Source organism: Wolffia australiana, chromosome 12, assembly GCF_029677425.1.
Source record: "Wolffia australiana isolate 7733 chromosome 12, ASM2967742v1".
Taxonomy (NCBI): domain Eukaryota; kingdom Viridiplantae; phylum Streptophyta; class Magnoliopsida; order Alismatales; family Araceae; genus Wolffia; species Wolffia australiana.
In genome coordinates, this window is record NC_135846.1 from 16,048,872 (window position 1) to 16,066,471 (window position 17,600).

Sequence of the window (17,600 nt, forward strand, 5' to 3'; positions counted from 1 at the left end):
CTACCTCCAACACAAAGGAAAGAAGAGAGAGAAGATTTCGGCGGGGAAGGGAAAGTGGGAAACCACCTATAAACACGTCACGCGTGTGCGGCTTTTGACCGTCTAGAGAGATAAAACTAGAGAGAATAACACGTCGCAAGTCTCTCAAAAACGGGTTATTTACTGAAATACCACGCCTGGAGCCCTCTGTAAATAAAAGAAATCTCAGGGGTATTTAAGGGCTGGGCTCATCTTCTTCCTCGGGTCATCACGAATTCACCATTTATTTAGACCAGCCGTTTCACGCAATCCTCACTCGCTCGCTCTCTCTCTCTCTCTAGGATCTGTTGTTTCTCTCTCTAACGAACAGGTGGTGGGTTGGGGAAGGCAGGTTCGGAATCTCGAATGGCGGCGGCGAGGCGGCGTGGAAGGAAACCGTGTACTACTCGCCGAAGAAGGCGGTCGGGCGAATGACCTGGCTAACTCATCTTCCCGTTTAAAACCTCTCTCTTCTTCCTCTCTCCCGACTGCTTCTCTTCTTCTTCTTCTTCTTCATCTTCCTCTTCTTCGTTTTCTTCTAGCGTGGTAAGATTTGAGCATGGCGGAGGCATGGCGCAGGGCGAAGATCGCCCTCGGGCAGAGGCTCAATCTCTGTCTGAGTATACGGCGGACGCGGGACGAAGCGCAGCCGTCGTCGTCGTCGTCGGATTTGACGGGATTGGGGCCGTGGAGGGCGCTCTCCCCGGCGAGCTCTTCCTCTTCCGACGTCCGGCTCTCCAAGCCCGGCAGCGGGAGATCTTCGTCCAAGGTGAGCGCTCGATTCCTCTCTTCCTGACCGTCCGATGAGCAGCGAGGCGTGATTGATGTGGGTCGACGTTGTTGCAGAGGACGTGCGCGATTTGTTTGGGTGCAATGAAGACGGGGGTGGGACGGGCGCTCTTCACGGCGGAGTGCTCGCACGTCTTCCACTTCCAGTGCATCGCCTCGAGCGTCAAGTACGGCAACCAGGCGTGCCCGGTCTGCCGCGCCAAGTGGAAAGACCTCCCATTTCCGGCGCCGGAGCCGCCGCCGCACGGGCGAGCCAGGATCAGCCCGCTGGACCCCCCGCCCTGGCCGGCCGAGCCGGGCCGGATGACCGTCTGGCGGCCGCTCCCCCGCGCCGCCTCCGCCGGCCGCCGGCGCCGCCCCCACGCCGAGACGGGAGCCGCCTTGGACGACGACGAGCCGCTGGCTCGGTCATCCTCCCCGCCGCGGTCCCGCTCGGGGTCCCTGGAGGTGACCGCCTGCCCGGAGTTCCCCGCCGTGGCGCGGGGCGCGGACGCGGCCAGCCTGACCGTGCTGGTCCACCTGAAGGCCCCCCCCGCCGACGCGAGCCATGAGGCTCGGGCGGCGGCGGACCTGGTGGCGGTCCTGGACGTGAGCGGGAGCATGGCGGGCACGAAGCTGGCGCTCCTGAAGCGAGCCATGGGGTTCGTGATCCAGCACCTCGGCCCCTCCGACCGGCTCTCCGTGGTCGCCTTCTCGTCGGCGGCCCGCCGGCTCTTCCCGCTCCGCCGCATGTCCGCCGCCGGGTCGGAGCACGCCCTCCGCGCCGTCCACGGCCTGGCCGCCGGCGGCGGCACCAACATCGCCGAGGCGCTCAAGCTGGGCCTGCGCGTGCTCGAGTCGCGCCGCCAGCGCAACCCCGTCTGCGGCGTCATCCTGCTGTCGGACGGGCAGGACACGCACGCGCTGTCCGGCGCCGGGCAGGAATACGGCGCGCTGCTGCCGCGCACCGCGGCGGGCCCGGTGCACGCGTTCGGGCTCGGCGCGGACCACGACGCGGCGCTGATGCACGCCGTGGCGGAGCGCTCGGGCGGGACCTTCTCGTTCATCGAGGCGGAGGGCGCGATCCAGGCCGCGCTGGCGCAGTGCGTGGGGGGGCTGCTGAGCGTGGTGGTGCAGGAGGCGCGGGTGCGGCTCGAGTGCGTGCACCCGCGGGCGCGGATCGTGTCGGTGCGGTCGGGCGGCTACGCGGCGCGGGTGGAGGACGGGGGGCGGCGGGGGTCGATTGCGGTAGGGGACCTGTACGCGGACGAGGAGCGGGACTTTCTGGTGGGCGTGGCGGTGCCGGCGCTGGGGCCGGCGGAGCGGGAGGAGGAGACGGCGGTGCTGGCGGTGGGCTGCGGGTGCCGCCGGGCTGGAGCGGGTGCGGGGGAGGAGGAGGTCGGCGGGGATGTGGTGCGGGTGCGGCGGCCGGCGGCGGTGGCCGCGGGGTTGGCGGGGGCGGTGGAGGTGGGCCGGCAGAGGAACCGGGAGCGGGCGGCGGAGGCGATGGCGGAGGCGCGGGCGGCGGCGGAGGGGGGCGCGCTGGCGGAGGCGGTGGCGGCGCTGGAGCGGGGCCGGCGCGCGGTGGGGGATAGCGCGGCGGCGCGGGCCGGGGACGGGCTGAGCGCGGCGCTGGTGGCGGAGCTGGGGGAGATGCAGGACCGCATGGCCAGCCGGCAGCGGTACGAAGTCTCGGGCCGGGCTTACGTGCTCTCCGGGCTCAGCTCCCACTCTTGGCAGCGGGCCACCGCCCGCGGCGACTCCACCACCGTCAGCGTCGACGGCGCCGCCGCCCTCCGCGACTTGTACTACCAGACCCCGTCCATGGTCAACATGCTCCACCGCTCCCAGACCTTCACGCCACCCCGCTAAGGCCCCATACTTCCCATTCTCTGGGGGTGTTCCATTGAACGCCCGTAGCCTTTTTTTATTTTTTTTAAATGTTTTATTTTGGTTTTTCATTTTTTATTTGCCTCTGAAAAGATGGCTCCCGGTAACTTGTAAAGTCAAGAAATCTTAAAAGTGTAAGTCCCATGCATGGCTGATGGCTGAGCTCTTCTGTTCCCTCCCTTTATTCACTCGGCTGATGGTGCTGTGCTATAAGAGAAGAACATCATTAGAGCAAACAAGCGGCGGCCGGCATGGTTGGCTACTGCACAATAAAAAGTGCAACAACAGATGGTAGCGTGGTAATAAAGCCAGGAAAAAAAAAAAACGAGGTTCGGAATTTTGCAGGGAAGCGATGACTGCCGTTCTTCACAAGGGCATTGTCTTGGTCTTCTTCCTTGTTTATTGATCAGTGGGAGTTGGAGTGGGAGTGGGCACTGGTGCTGGGCTGGAAGAAGCGGTCATAGGCGGCCTCGCCCACGAGGTAGATGCCGAAGGCGACGATGGCGATGCCAAGGCCGGGGGTCGCATGGCGGAGCTGGTTGCTCAGCATCGGATGCTTCCTCCATTCGTCCCTCCTCTTGAAGAACTCACCCGTCTTCCCCAAAGGCTTTGACATCCTGCTTTTCCAGTCAACCCACAAAACAAAAGTCAACCCACACAATCACCAATGTCAATATCAAATTAGCACGCTATTCACATCTCGACTCCATGAGACACCTTATAATATAATTACAGTCAACTTAAAAGTAAAAGCGAAATGTCGGGTCGTTTCTATGAATATAGACGCTTGGTTGTCACAATACATAGACATACGACAGGAAAAAAAATGAACTGAATGACATCAATTTTTTTTTTTTCTGAACGACATCAAATTAGCAATAGCTTTACAGGTCGCCGACATATTTGAACATATTATCAAGCTGTTTGGAAGATACCACCCGTTGTGTAGAGATGGCTCCTTGAAAAACATTAAAGCAAATGTCGTGACATAGATTCATGAAATGTCTGCTTCTTCGCCAGGAGTAAATTGGCCTGGTTGTTAAAGTACGTAGCCAATAGGGATATGAGTAGAAATATGAACTTCCGACGTCTCAATATAGATTTGTCACAAAGCAGAGCGAAGTGGGAGGTCTCTGAATCCTCAGATATTGTTCAAAAGAGATATTGCGAGTAATTGTGTCATGTTTTGGTAAATTTCAGCAGGAAAAATAAATATTGTCCAGCTGAAATGTATCAAGACATGATGGCTGTCAACAGCTGCATCAGCAGAGGCTCCTCAGACGCTGTTGAGAGCGTCCAGTATTTAAAAAGGAAAATCTCAGCTTATCTAGAATTAAGGCTCAGTATAAATACCAGTCACTAGTGTTGGCCACAATACGAGTAAGTCATTAGCATGCCCAGAATGAGAAAGGCATAAAAAGAAGGAAATGATGTTGAACCGGTATGGGTCGGTTCACTAATGACCCAATACTGGATTACAAAGGGAATTATAAAGACAAAAGAGAGGTAATGTAGACGCCGCTATATAACAATAACAATTAGTCTCAATTACAATCAACCAAATTATCCTAGCCAACTGGTCGTAGGTGTCTGTAGAGTAGTAATGCATGATTCTGCACACAACAAACTCTACCACAGACAGACAGTAGGCGTAGCATTTTGATCATTTATTCCGTGGTTCTTGTCCGTAGATTTTGACTCGGAAAACTTTGACGTTAAAGAGGCGTTTGAAATGGGTGAGCTTCAAAACAAGCCGTGATCCTAATCTGATAACTTTTTCGTCCCCCCAACTGTTTGTCATTCGTTTGGCTACAACCTTTGACAATCGATAAGCGCTAGATGAGAATGCCCACAGAGTTCCTTTTCCCATCAGACTATTCGAAAGAAAAAAAACCAAATTATCCAAACCGATTGTTCTTTAGTGCCCATAGAGTACCAATGCACTAAACTGCACACCACATATTCTATGCCAGACAGACCATCGGTCCTGGACTTAGATCAATTATTCCTTGTTGATTTCAACAAAGGGAAATTTGATAGAAACCAGGGGTTTCAAATGCGAGAGCGTCAAATGTAAGAGCGCAGACACCCGCATATGCTGTGAAAATGGCAGGCACCCAACACAGAGTCCCCAATAGTTTTTGAATGACACTATGGACTGTAGAATCGGTAAGCTTAAGCCGTGGCAAACAAAATTCTGCAGGAGGATATCCTCATCATACACAACCGATTACAAGACCGGGAAGATGAGCAAGCGCGATTATATTTTAATGCATGATGAACTGGAGAGGGGCGCGAATTTATGAGTAGAAGACGAGCAGGAACAAATCGAAAGTCTAGAAGCGTTGAGGAACGAATCGAATCGAAGGGGAACAAAAATTTGGGCGTTGGAGCAAAATCAACGTCCCAGAAAACCCACAAAGAAAAATCACCGGCTTTAGACCTTTCTACATCCAGGAACACCAAAAACACCGCTCCGGAACGAACAAGGATTGAATACACAAGATCAGGAAACAACAAACTCTATTTCTTCACATCGTAGAAAAACCCAAATCCATTGGTGAAACGCTGAGAGGTTTCGAAACAAAGGGCTCAAACCTGGGATCGTCGCGCCCGCCTCTCCAACAAGATACCCGGACAGAGATCAGGAGAAGAAGTCGCGCAAAGGGCAGGAAAGATTACTCGATGAAATGTAGAACTCAGACCCGGGACTCCCCGGTTCACCAATGTACGAACCGGACCGGTTTCTTAACCCAACGATAAAATCCGTCTCCGTCATCCAAAACACATCCCGGACGTGAACGATCGACGGGACGAATTGACGTCCCGTCCGACGTTCGGATTCGGTCCAGGGACGGACGGGACGATTATTCGTCTGACGATTTGAAAACCGTCCCGTCCAGTGCTCCCGGGACGATTTTTCGTTCCGTCCGAGAAAAAAAACGTCCCATCCCTCGGTCACAAAAAAAACCGGTTATATTTTACTAATTTAATAAAATTTCTTTTGAAACCCCTGTTGTTTCTTCCTTTTCAAAGGAAGAACAAGGCCGACAGCATTTGCAGCCACCCACCTCCAACCCGTCCGGTGCAACCAGCCTACCACGGGAGGTCCTCATTGGTGGCATTCGTTTCCCCGACGCCCTCTGCCCCCGTCCTCATCATTGGAAATCGCGTCCCTGATGGACGTCTCGAAGACGGTCGAACTATGTGCATTCTTCGCTTATTCTCCATTCGTTCCCATCTCTCAATTGTCTTTTTTTTTGCTTTCTACCACTGTGAATTTTCTCAATCATTGCTTCATTCACTCGCCATCTCTCTATATCTCTCTTTCTCTTGCTTCCTATCTTTCTTAAATCACTCTATCCTTCCTTCTCTTACTCTCCATCCCTCCCAGTCTTGTAATCTCTAGTTATCCTGCTTGCTACCTCTCCGAATCTTCTTAATCTCTACTTATCTCACTCTTCATCTCTCTTAATCTATCTTTCTCTTGCTTTTTACCTCTTCTGATTTTCTCACTATTTTCTTCTCTCACTGTCCATCTGTCCCAATACATCAATATCTCTTTCTTTTGCTTTTTACTTCTTCAGATTTTCTCAATTTTTCCTTCTCTCACTCTCCATCTGTCCTAATAAGCAATACCTTTTTTTTTCTTAATTCTTTGTATTTTCTCAATATTTCCTTTTCTCAATCTCCATCTGTCCCAATATACCAACATATCTTTCTGTCTTTCTACCTCTCCGAATTTTATCAATATCTCCTGCACTCACTCTCCATATCTCCCATCTCTCAATCTTTTGTTCTCTTACTTTCTATCCCACTTATTTTTCTTAATCTTTCTTTATCCCACTCTCCACCTATCTCAATTTCTTAATCTCTCATTCCCTTTCTTTCTACGTCCCCTGAATTTCCTCAATATGTCCTTCTCTCACTCTCCGTCTCTCTCAATACCTCAATCTCTCATTATCCTTCTTGCTTCCTACCTCAATTTTATCTATCTCTCTCAATATCTCAATCTCTGTCTCCTGCTTTCTATATTTCTCAAATCTGTCAATCTTTCCTAACATCTCAATAATCCATTGCTCCTAACATCTCAACATATCATTATCTTGCTTCCTACCTCTCAGAATTTCTCAAAAACTCATGTTCTCACTCTCCATCTCTCTCAATATCTCAATCTCTGTCTCCTGCTTTCTATATTTCTCAAATCTGTCAATCTTTCCTTTCCTCACTCTCAATTAAATCCAATCTCTCATTCTCTCGCTTGTTACCTCTCCAAATTTTCTCATTCTTTCCTCCTCTCACTCTCCATCTCACTAAATCTTTCTTTCTCTTCCTTTCTATCTTTCTCAATCTCTTAAGAATTGTTCATATATCTAATTTTACCTCAAATTTCTTGGATTTTAGAGAATTCGCCGTGCCATCACTGATCACGTCACTACCGCCACTGCTGGGCAGGTCGAAATATAACTCGAGCATAGGCACCTGATCTCGTGCGTCTTTGTCGTCGACCCAAAAGAGGTACACTGTGTTAATTACATATATACCAATTTGTTGTATGTGTTATGTGATTAATGTGTAAGAATCAGCCAGAATTTTTTTGGATTCATCTATCTATAGTTAGTTCAATTGGTCAAAAATTTGTGATTGATTTGGTCATCAATAAATGGGATTTACAATACAGAGAAGAAGAAATGGGTTCTTTCCACCCATCTTCCTTGTCATATGCACTACTGTAATGGATCCATCAGTCCATTCTACTCAGTGGACTAGGATTCGATCAGTCCATGGAGTAAATCTGATTGATGGATGGTTTGATCCGATTGATATAATTTTCTTTCATGTGGTTAAGTGTAGTATAACATCATTAATTTCTGCAATTTTTAATTTTGTGAACTTAGACTTCGAAAAACAATTATTTAAATCTCCATCATTTTTTATTATTGAATGCGACTCTAGCATGTCATGAAAATTGTGCGTCACACACATTGTACGAATGATCTGCTACCACTCCAAAATCAACGGCTATGGCTACGCCGTCAGTGTTCGCGGAGTGCTATTTAGTAGAGGTTGATGACAACATATCATCTCAAAGCAGAAGATGCAATCGGTCTAAAGTTTTAGATCGATTTGTTGAAGTTGGTCTGGACGAGTACCAGTGTACGCTTTGTCAAGCGCAGAACCCCATCCATAAGGTCATCATCAAGAGGAATAAAGATAAGAGCACAAATGTATTTTGGAGATATCTAGATAAAGTACACCGTAAATTTCACGATGAAATCAAGGGAGTCCTGACGAAGTAGAGAACTATTCTCCACTATGAATTACTCACCCACAAGTTGTACTTATGCGGCATCAACGTGGAGCAAACGAAGGAGGAATTCGTTAGGTTCATATATAACAATGATCTTTCGTGGCGACTTGTGAAGAAGTTATTCCGAAGACTATGGTTCTACGGGACACAAGTGGTTGGGGACATCCCTAGTCCAGATGCAGTCAAAGCAAAGTCTAAAAAGATGTAAATAGAAGTCAAAGGGAAGTTGGTGGAGATGTTTGTTGAAGTCCAAAATGTCTCTCTTACCTTAGATGCTTGGACATCCTAAAATAACCTCGCCCTTTTAGGTGTCAATGCCCACTGGATTGAATGGACTGGAAGCTCTGTGAGCTTCTTCTTTCTCTCTGACAGATCAAGGGATCCCATTGCGGCACCAACTTGGCGAGGATCATCGTGGAAGTTGCATATGAATATGACATCGAGTCGAAGCTTTATGCCATCATCACGGACAATGAATCTAACAACAGAACGATGCTGGCCTCCATTGTGGATCAAGTGAAGACCAAAAATCCTCAATTCACTGTGGACCGACACGTACCATGCATTGCCCATGTACTCAGCCTCGTACCAGGCCGAACTCAAGATCATTCGTAACAGAGGCGCCGAGAAGTAATACTCCACGTGTCTGAGATTTCCGCCCAGATACAACGCTGGACACAAATGATCCAACCAAATCACAGGTCGACAAAAATACTACGGCGACAGTTGTACCTTTGGGACTAACCATTTCACAAGTATGAGTCATCATTAATGCCATCTAGGGATCCACACAACAAATAGAGAAATATGTGCAAAATTTTTGAGCTCTCAGATTCAAACAAGATAAAGGTTGACTGCCCAACATGCTAGAACTCCACTTTCATTATGCTAGAGCACAGTCTTTCCAAGAGAGAGGTACTGGACCATATGATTATGAGGTTCCTTTTGACGTCGACTAAGGATTACGGCCTATGTTTGGAGGATTGGGAGTTTGATTGATGAATATTTGGGCATCCTCAGCCCTCTATTCCAGGGTTCTGACTTTGTGTGTTCGACGAAGAAATTACTAATCACTGAGGAAACATCATTGATCGCAGAGCTTAAGATCCACCTTGAGTAGGCAATGTACAATGCAGGGGCAGCATTGGATGCTAAGCGGAGGGATGCATTGCGTTTGGCGTGTAGTGCTATTCATAACAAGGTGATGCAATATGTAATGGTACTTTGGGCAATTAAACGGTCGCCATAACAGTGAGATTGGATCCATTCTCCAAAATAGAGGTTGTGCGTTTGTCATGTCGCCAAGATGTGCATTCCTATCTTGGCCGTCTTTTAGACTATGCATCTATTACAAAAGCAACTGAATGTGACTTAGAGCAGGGAGAACCGTCAAAAAGTCGTCGTCCACCACAATATGTTTCCTCCAAGCGGCAGTATATGCGTTTGTGTAATCATCATCCACGACGCTCAATGCCCAAACAAGAGCAAGATAAGTATCTAAACATCCCATGCAGTGAGGAGGAGGATAACCGACTAAGCTGGTGGAAGGATGTCCGGATGCGATACTTTCCACAATTGACTCAAATTGCATGCCAATTTCTTGTTGTAAGCCTGACCAGTGCACTGATGGAGCGTTAATTAAAATCACAAAATAAAATAGCTTGAATGTTAATTAAAATCACATAGCTGAATAGTTCCATTCATCATGATCTGCATGCTCCAACGCTTCTTCATCTTGCTTAATGTGGGAGTAATATTTATGCACAAATTGGTAGGCTGGAAGGTAATTCCTGTTATCTGTTTACTTCAAAATTTAAAGAGGAGAGAATGATCTTTCCTTGGTTGTAATCTTGAATGTTCAGTCACCGGTCACTCTCTCATTTTCACATCTCTCTCCACTTCTCAAAATGTTTTGTTCTTTCATTCTCACTCTCTCCTTTTCACATCCTTTCCCTATCTCTATATTTGATCCATTACCATTCTCTTACTCTGCATCAAGATACAGAGTAAGAGAATGCATGGATTACATTTATCAGTTGGACAAAGACGGAAATGGAAATTAATTGCAATTAAATTGATCGATGCTTAATTGATTCTATAATGTTTCTCAATATCTCACCCTCTCGTTATCTCACTCTTTTTTTCTCTTAATCTCTCAATCTCTCTTTTTCTCATTATCTCACACTCTATCTCTCTCCATGTCATAAAATCTTTAGCTTCATTGTATTGCATCACAACATGCCACTATTGAGTTTTCCCCCCAAACACATTTGGAGAGTTACAAATTTGGAGCGTTACATTTATACACCAGTTTTCTTGAAATGAAATTTTTTTTACCAATTTAACTTTCTGTAGATATGTCGGTGTTCGGGTGTTGGTATGGACTGCCTTAAATCGAGAGAGATGACAAAGCCATTTCATCACTGCCATTCTACACCACGGTGAAGATGATTTTGAGCGGACTGGATGGACGGCTGAGTGAACTCTACATCATTATTCTGTCTCAGATTCTGAACGAACGCTGTGTATTTTCTTTTCACCTTTCATGTGATGGATGAACGACACATCTAGCAGTACTATGACAAACAATTTTTAAATCTGCGTCTGTGTGCTTTCCTATGGACAATTTCGAAGGGTCGACGAAAGAAATATCTACAATTTCTCATTACAACATATTTAGCCATTTCGATTTTCGATGGAGAGAAAAGTAAATAAATTTCTGTTCAATTATGTATGTCATGTGATTTATTTAAGCATGGAATACCCCTTTTTATAAAATTGAATTGACTTCTTCAAACACTTTCTAGAATTGACAAAGCTGGGGATCAAATAATGAATATTCTACATTTCTCTCGAACTTAATTCCTTTTTTGGGTATTTAACAAAAAGATAAATGGGATACAAAGATCTTATTTTACCCAAATTACCTGTGAAATTATTCATTTCATGTAATTAATTTAAACATGAAAATACTATAGTAAGATGAAAAGGGCATGTATAAAAATAAATCATATTATAATTAATGAGTGATTAAATATTGACTTTTCCACACTCTCATGGAAATCCATAGAATTCTTCGACAATTTAATCGAGGAATTAGTTAATTCAATTATCTGCTTTTCCCCCACTTATCTCTTCCAATATTCTTTTGATGCAATCCATCTGAGCTTCGAATTACTCTACTAAAATGACAATGGCATGTCTACAAAAAAGATTTTAGTTTTATTTAATGTGGGGATTGATTAATAAGTTTTGGACATTTATCTAGAAATCTATTGAATTTTTCAGAATTTAATTTAATGAAGATTTGAATAATTAAATCACAAAAGGTCACACTTGTAATAAAAATAATAGTAGAATGCTGGGAATTAAATTATGAAATTTCTACATTTCTCTAGATTTTTTTGCATTTTTTTGGGAATTTAATCAAAGAATTAATGGGATATGAAAAATAATATTTTACCATAATTATCTGTTAAATGATTCATTTCACTCAATTAATTTAAGCATGAAAATATTATAATAAGATGATAATGGCATGTATACAAATAAACTATATTCTTAATTAGCGAGGAATTAAATATTGACTTTTCCACTTTTTCTTGGAAATCCATAGAATTTTTGGAATTCAATTAATCTAGGAATTCAATTAGTTTTTCGTCCAGCATTCGTCCGTCCATCGTACGGACGGATTTTTTCGTCTCTGGACGAAAACCGGGACGAATTAGTTTTTCGTTTCCCCCGGGACGAATTTTCGTGCCAGAATTCGTCCATCCCATTGGACGGGACGATTTTTCGTCCCGTCCGCGTCCCTGCACTAGTGACCAGTATAAGTACTCTTCGTCATGATTTTAGAAAGTCGTCGTCCGTGGCAAGCCTCACGGGGTCCACGGCGGCGGCGCCGCCGAGCTTTTCGCCATTAAGAGGAGCTCCCCGCCTCATCGCTGCTGTCATTATCGTCCCCTTTTTCGTCCCCGCTCACATGTTTAAGATTTCGTCGGGAGACGACCTCTCCGATGGCGACGGCTCTCCTCCCCCACTCCCCCATCACGCACACAGACTTCTCGCCTGGAAAGAGATATCCACCGAGAGAGACGCAGAACTCTAGAGAGAGAGAGAGAGAGAGAGAGACATAGGACGAGGTTTAATGGAGGAAGGAGCTTCTCTTCCCCGCTGTCTCGAGCCTCTCCGGAGCGGAAACGATGAGGTCGGTGAGGTGAGTTTCCGTTTCTTCTTCCTTTTTCTGCTGGGCTTCTTTTCCTTTGAACTAATGGTGGGTTGGTCTCAGGTTCCAAGGGGATACGGGGAAGGCAAAGCTGCCCGTGTCGACGGGCACAGTCTACCGCGAGAAGCCGAGCCGATCTCTGAAGCAGAAGGTGCTTTCGAGGGTCTTCTCCGAAGACTACGGCTCGAACAGGGCGCCGAGGAAGGTGCTCGACCCGCGAGGGCCTACGATACAGCGATGGAATAAGCTCTTCCTCGCGGCCTGCTTGGTCTCGCTATTCGTCGAGCCTCTCCTCTTCTTCCTCCCCGGCACGACAGACGCCGCCTGCATAGACATAGCCGTCCGCCTTGAGGTCGCCCTCACCGTTATTCGCTCCCTCGCCGACGTCTTTTACGTTGTTCAGATCTTCGTCCGGTTCCGCACTGCGTACATCTCGCCGTCATCGCGGGTGTTCGGGCGGGGCGAGCTCGTCATCGACCCGGCTAAGATCTCCGCTCGCTATCTCTCACGCGGCTTCTGGCTCGATCTCTTCACCGCCTTGCCGCTCCCTCAGGCACAAACAACCCTCCTCCTGCTTCTTCTAGCTTCTTCTTGCTTCTTCTTCTTCTTCATGCTTCTTCATGCTTCTTCTTCTTCTTCTTCTTCACGCTTCTTCTTCTTCTTCTTCTTCTTCTTCTTCTTCTTCATGCTTCTTCTTCTTCTTCTTCTTCATGCTTCTTCTTCGTTTTCTTCATGCTTATTCTTCTTCATGCTTCTTCTTCTTCTTCATGGTTCATCTTCTTCTTCTTCATGGTTCATCTTCTTCTTCTTCATGGTTCATCTTCTTCTTCTTCATGGTTCATCTTCTTATTCTTCGTGCTTCTTCTTCATGGTTCATCTTCTTCTACTTCTTCTTCTTCTTCTTCTTCATGCTTCTTCTTCATGCTTCTTCTTCTTCTTCTTCTTCTTCTTCTTCTTCTTCTTCTTCTTCTTCTTCTTCTTTTTCATGTTTCTTCTTTTTCATGCTTCTTCTTTTTCTTCCTCTGGTTTCTTCTTCTTTTTATTTTGGGCTTTTCGATCGTTGACTGTTTTTTTTCTCTCCTTGCAGTTTTTGTTATGGGTGGTGATTCCCAATCTCAAGGGTTCAATCATCGCCAACACCAAGAACGTCCTCCGGTTCAGCATCATCCTCCAGTACGTCCCGCGGCTCTGCTTGATCGTCCCGTTGTCCTCGCAGATCGTCAAGGCCACCGGCGTCCTCACAGAAACAGCCTGGGCTGGCGCCGCCTACAACCTCATCCTCTACATGCTCGCCAGCCATGTAAGCCGTCGTCTTCTTACTCTTACTCTTATTCTTCTTAATTATCATCATTATTATTATTCTTCAAGATCCGGATCATGATCATCATCCTCTTCTTCTTTCTCTTGTCCATGATCATCATCATCGTCATTCTCCTCTTGTTCTTCTTCAAATTCATCACTATGATCATGATTGTGATCATGATCGTCATCCTCTTCTTCATCGTATTATAATCAGCCTTATCATTATCATCATCACTATTACACCATATCCATCTTACTATTATTATTATTATTATTATTATTTTTGCTTGGGAAAGGTGCTCGGCGCGCTGTGGTATCTCCTGTCTGTAGAACGGCAGGAGTCGTGCTGGCGGGCGGCATGCGCTCTGGAAAGCCCCATCTGCGATCTCAGCTTCCTGGATTGCCGCCACTTGGGCGAGAAGAGGCAGAGTTGGTTCAGATCAAGCAATCTCACGCGACTGTGCGAGCCGAGCAGCTCGTTTTACGAGTTCGGCATCTACGCCGACGCCCTCAACTCCGGCGTCACCTCCTTGCCTTTCCTCCAAAAGTACTTCTTCTGCTTCTGGTGGGGCTTGCAAAACCTAAGGTAAGAATCCGCTACTTGCCGAAAATAACCTTATCGCTCTCTCGCATGAAAGAAAGCTGATGATCATCTTCGTCGTTCTGTCCCTCTTCGAAGCTCGTTGGGGCAGAATCTAATGACCAGCACGTACGTGGGAGAAATTGGCTTCGCCATTGTCATGGCCGTCCTGGGACTCGTGCTCTTCGGTCTGCTCATCGGCAACATGCAGGTGAGTTTGCCCCTCCACGAGAGAGCTCTTGATATGGATTTAAGCCAAGACGTTGAGTTGATTATGGGGTTTTTTGTTCGTTGCGCAGTCGTATCTTCAGTCCACATCGGCCCATCTGGAAGAATGGAGGACCAAGAGAACGGACACAGAGCAGTGGATGCGGCACCGGCAGCTGCCGCACGAGTTGAGGATGAGAGTGCGCAAGTACGACCAGTGCAAGTGGATGGCCACTCGCGGAGTGAACGAGGAGTCTCTCATCGATGGTCTTCCCAGGGATCTCCGACGAGACATTAAGCGCCACCTTTGCCTTGATCTCGTTCGCCGGGTTAGCCGCATCTCTCTCCCTTCTCTCTCGCTCTCTCTTTCTCTTTCTCTCTCACTCTCTCTTTCTTTATTTCTCTCTCTTTGGCTCTCTCTTTCTCTTTCTCTCTCACTCTCTCCTTTCTTTTTCTCTCCCTCTCTCTATTTCTCCCTATTTCTCTCTCTCTCTCTCTCTCCCTATTTCTCTCTCTCTCTCTCTCTCTATATTTCTCCCTATATCTCTCTCTCTATCTCTCCCTATTTCTCTCTCTCTCTCTCCCTATTTCCCTCTCTCTCTATCTCTCCCTACTGCTCTCGCTCTCTCTCTCTATCTCTCCCTATTTCCCTCTCTCTCTATCTCTCCCTACTTCTCTCGCTCTCTCTCTCTATCTCACACTATTTCTCTCTCTCTCTCTCTCTCTCTATTTCCCTCTCTCTCTTTCTCTCCGTACTTCTCTCTCTCTCTCTCTCCCTATTTCTCTCTATCTCTTCCTATTTTTTTTTTCTCTCTCTCTCTTTCTCTATCGCACTCTTTTTCTTTCTTTCTCTCTCCATCTCTCCCTATTTCTCTCTCTCTCTCTATCTCTCTTTTTCTTTCTTTCTTTCTTTCTTTCTTTCTTTCTTCCTTTCTCTCTCTCTCTCACTCTCTCTTTCACTGTCTGACTGTCTCTATCTATTTCTCTCTCTCTCACCCTCTCTTTCTCTGTCTGACTGTCTCTATCTATTTCTCTCTCTCTCACTCTCTCTTTCTCTGTCTGACTGTCTCTATCTATTTGTCTCTCTCTCTGAGTGATTCTATGGGCGACTGTCGATATGAATGAGCGTATGCAAGCATATGCATGTATACATGTCGGTGCGACCAGATGCATGTAAGCATGCATGCATGTAAGTATGCATGCATTTTTATTGTGCGCATTCATTGTGTGCATTCACTGTGTGCCTGTGGGGACGGTGAATCATTGGTCGAATGAACAACGAGCAGGTGCCGCTGTTCGACCAGATGGACGAGCAGATGCTAGACGCCATATGCGAGCGGCTAAGGCCGGCGCTGTACACGGAGGGGACGTGCCCGGTCCGCGAGCTGGACCCGGTGAGCGAGATGCTGTTCATCATTCGTGGCCACCTCGACTCGTACACCACCAACGGCGGCCGCACCGGCTTCTTCAACTCGTGCCGGATCGGACCCGGAGACTTCTGCGGCGAGGAGCTCCTCACCTGGGCTCTCGACCCGCGGCCCGCCGCCAGCCTGCCCTCGTCGACGCGCACGGTCAAGACCATCTTCGAAGTGGAGGCCTTCGCCCTGGTGGCCGAGGACTTGAGATTCGTCGCCGCGCAGTTCAGGAGACTGCACAGCAAGCAGCTCAGGCACAAGTTCCGCTTCTACTCTTTGCAATGGCGCGCCTGGGCGGCTTGCTTCATACAGGCCGCCTGGCGCCGGAGCCGGCGGCGACGGGCCTCGTTATCCATCGATCTGCGGCGGGAGGACTTGGCGTTGGTGGCGGCGCCGCCGGGGAGGTACCCCAAGTTCCAGGATCCCTTGCAGCAGAGTCGCGCGGCTGCGGCGGCGCGGCTTTTGCCTGCCCGGTCGAGAGCTGGGCCGAGAGAACCGAACCCTCGCGCGGCCAATTCGTCCCTCATGAAGCCCGCTGAGCCCGATTTCTCAGTGGAGGAACCTTGATTACAGATAAAAAGAACAGGGATCTTTTCCCAATAACAGGAACAAGAAGAAGAAAGAAGAAAATGAGAAGAGAGGGACGAGAAGTAGGTGATGAGACGACTGTATTGATCCACAATATATATTAAAGTTGGTTTGATATTTATACTATTTACTAATAATGTAAATATAGTAAATTTCTGTAAACTGATGGTAGTCGTTATAACTGAATATAACGTCTATATTCAGTCTAATTCTAACAGCCAGATCTTTGGCCTATCTATCTTTAATCCTAGCCACTAGATCTTGGCCAATCTATCTTAAATCCTAGCCGCTAGATCTTGGCCTATCTACTTTAATCCTAGCCATTAGATCTTGGCCAATCTATCTTAAATCCTAGCCGCTAGATCTTGGCCTATCTACTTTAATCCTAGCCCTTAGATGATCCTACATTGAATCCTATCCATTAATATCTCATAATATGTATATAAAATATATATATCCTTTTCTTACTAACTAATCTTGTTGTGTGTCCTATGTGGCTGTACAGTTTGATGTAGGCGTGGCGCCGAATGCTGACATGGCTTCGAGTTTCCAACTCCTCTATCACAGATTCCTTTCATCAAGTAGACAGGCAGGTATGATACGCGAGGACTATGTTGGTCGATTTAGAAAAGAATGTCAAGAATCCACAGGTTATATTCTCACTTCTGTAGAACTTCAGGAAGATAAGAAAAAAAAATTTACCTCTAGACTTTTACCGATGACAGAAGCCTAACAAATCTTCACAGTTTATTAGCAGGGAAACTAGATCATCAGTAGGAGCCAATCAGTTCTTTGGTTGAGACAATAGAGTGTTGTTCAGTGTTCAGCTCCACCTCCGTCTCGACCTTTAAGCTTGTCCAGCTCAGCATCCGTAACATCTCTATCTTGACACCCCCCTCAAGTGGAGTATGGATAACCCCCTGAGCTTGTTCAGAAGCTTTCAAAATTTGAATCTTACCAATCCCTTGATGATCGGATATAGGGGGTACAAAGAATACCGTCCTTTAATCTTTCTTTCATAAAATGTCCATCGATGTCAACATGTTTTGTCCTTTCATGTTGAACTGGATCGTGGACAACTTATTGCTGATTTATTTTCACGCAACAGCTTAACTGGACCCTCCAGTGTTAATTTCAACTCACTAAATATATCTCTTATCCATTCTGCCTCACTAACTTTAGCCACAAGAGCTCTTGATTCAGCCTCTGCACTCGATCTCGATATTGTCTTTTGTTTCTTTATCTTGCAAGTAAACAGGTTTCCACTTAAAAAGGTACAGTTCCCTGTGGTTGATC

The 17,600-nt window shown here is 47.0% G+C and overlaps 3 protein-coding genes and 1 long non-coding RNA gene across 4 annotated transcripts; 3 read left to right on the plus strand and 1 right to left on the minus strand.

Moving 5' to 3' along the window:
* The first annotated feature begins 257 nt into the window (after positions 1–257).
* On the plus strand, positions 258–2,838 carry LOC144710503 (E3 ubiquitin-protein ligase WAV3-like). The gene is made up of 3 exons (XM_078584303.1): positions 258–440; positions 561–787; positions 865–2,838. Exons 2-3 carry the CDS (start codon positions 578–580, stop codon positions 2,656–2,658), a joined length of 2,004 nt encoding a protein of 667 aa, XP_078440429.1. The 5' UTR covers positions 258–440; positions 561–577; the 3' UTR covers positions 2,659–2,838.
* A 64-nt stretch (positions 2,839–2,902) lies between these two features.
* LOC144710509 (NADH dehydrogenase [ubiquinone] 1 beta subcomplex subunit 3-B-like) lies at positions 2,903–5,417 on the minus strand. Its single transcript, XM_078584314.1, has 2 exons — positions 5,275–5,417; positions 2,903–3,293 (listed from the first exon to the last, which is right to left on the minus strand). The coding sequence occupies exon 2, from the start codon at positions 3,290–3,292 to the stop codon at positions 3,083–3,085; it is 210 nt and encodes a 69-aa protein (XP_078440440.1). The 5' UTR covers position 3,293; positions 5,275–5,417; the 3' UTR covers positions 2,903–3,082.
* Positions 5,418–5,695: 278 nt separating this feature from the next.
* LOC144710700 (uncharacterized) lies at positions 5,696–10,586 on the plus strand. Its single transcript, XR_013583381.1, has 3 exons — positions 5,696–5,873; positions 7,081–7,194; positions 10,343–10,586. It is a non-coding gene; the product is annotated as an uncharacterized LOC144710700 (long non-coding RNA).
* Positions 10,587–11,947: 1,361 nt separating this feature from the next.
* CNGC15 (cyclic nucleotide-gated channel 15) lies at positions 11,948–16,540 on the plus strand. Its single transcript, XM_078584327.1, has 7 exons — positions 11,948–12,203; positions 12,276–12,765; positions 13,300–13,512; positions 13,811–14,100; positions 14,194–14,305; positions 14,394–14,630; positions 15,588–16,540. Exons 1-7 carry the CDS (start codon positions 12,190–12,192, stop codon positions 16,281–16,283), a joined length of 2,052 nt encoding a protein of 683 aa, XP_078440453.1. The 5' UTR covers positions 11,948–12,189; the 3' UTR covers positions 16,284–16,540.
* The last annotated feature ends 1,060 nt before the right edge of the window (positions 16,541–17,600 follow it).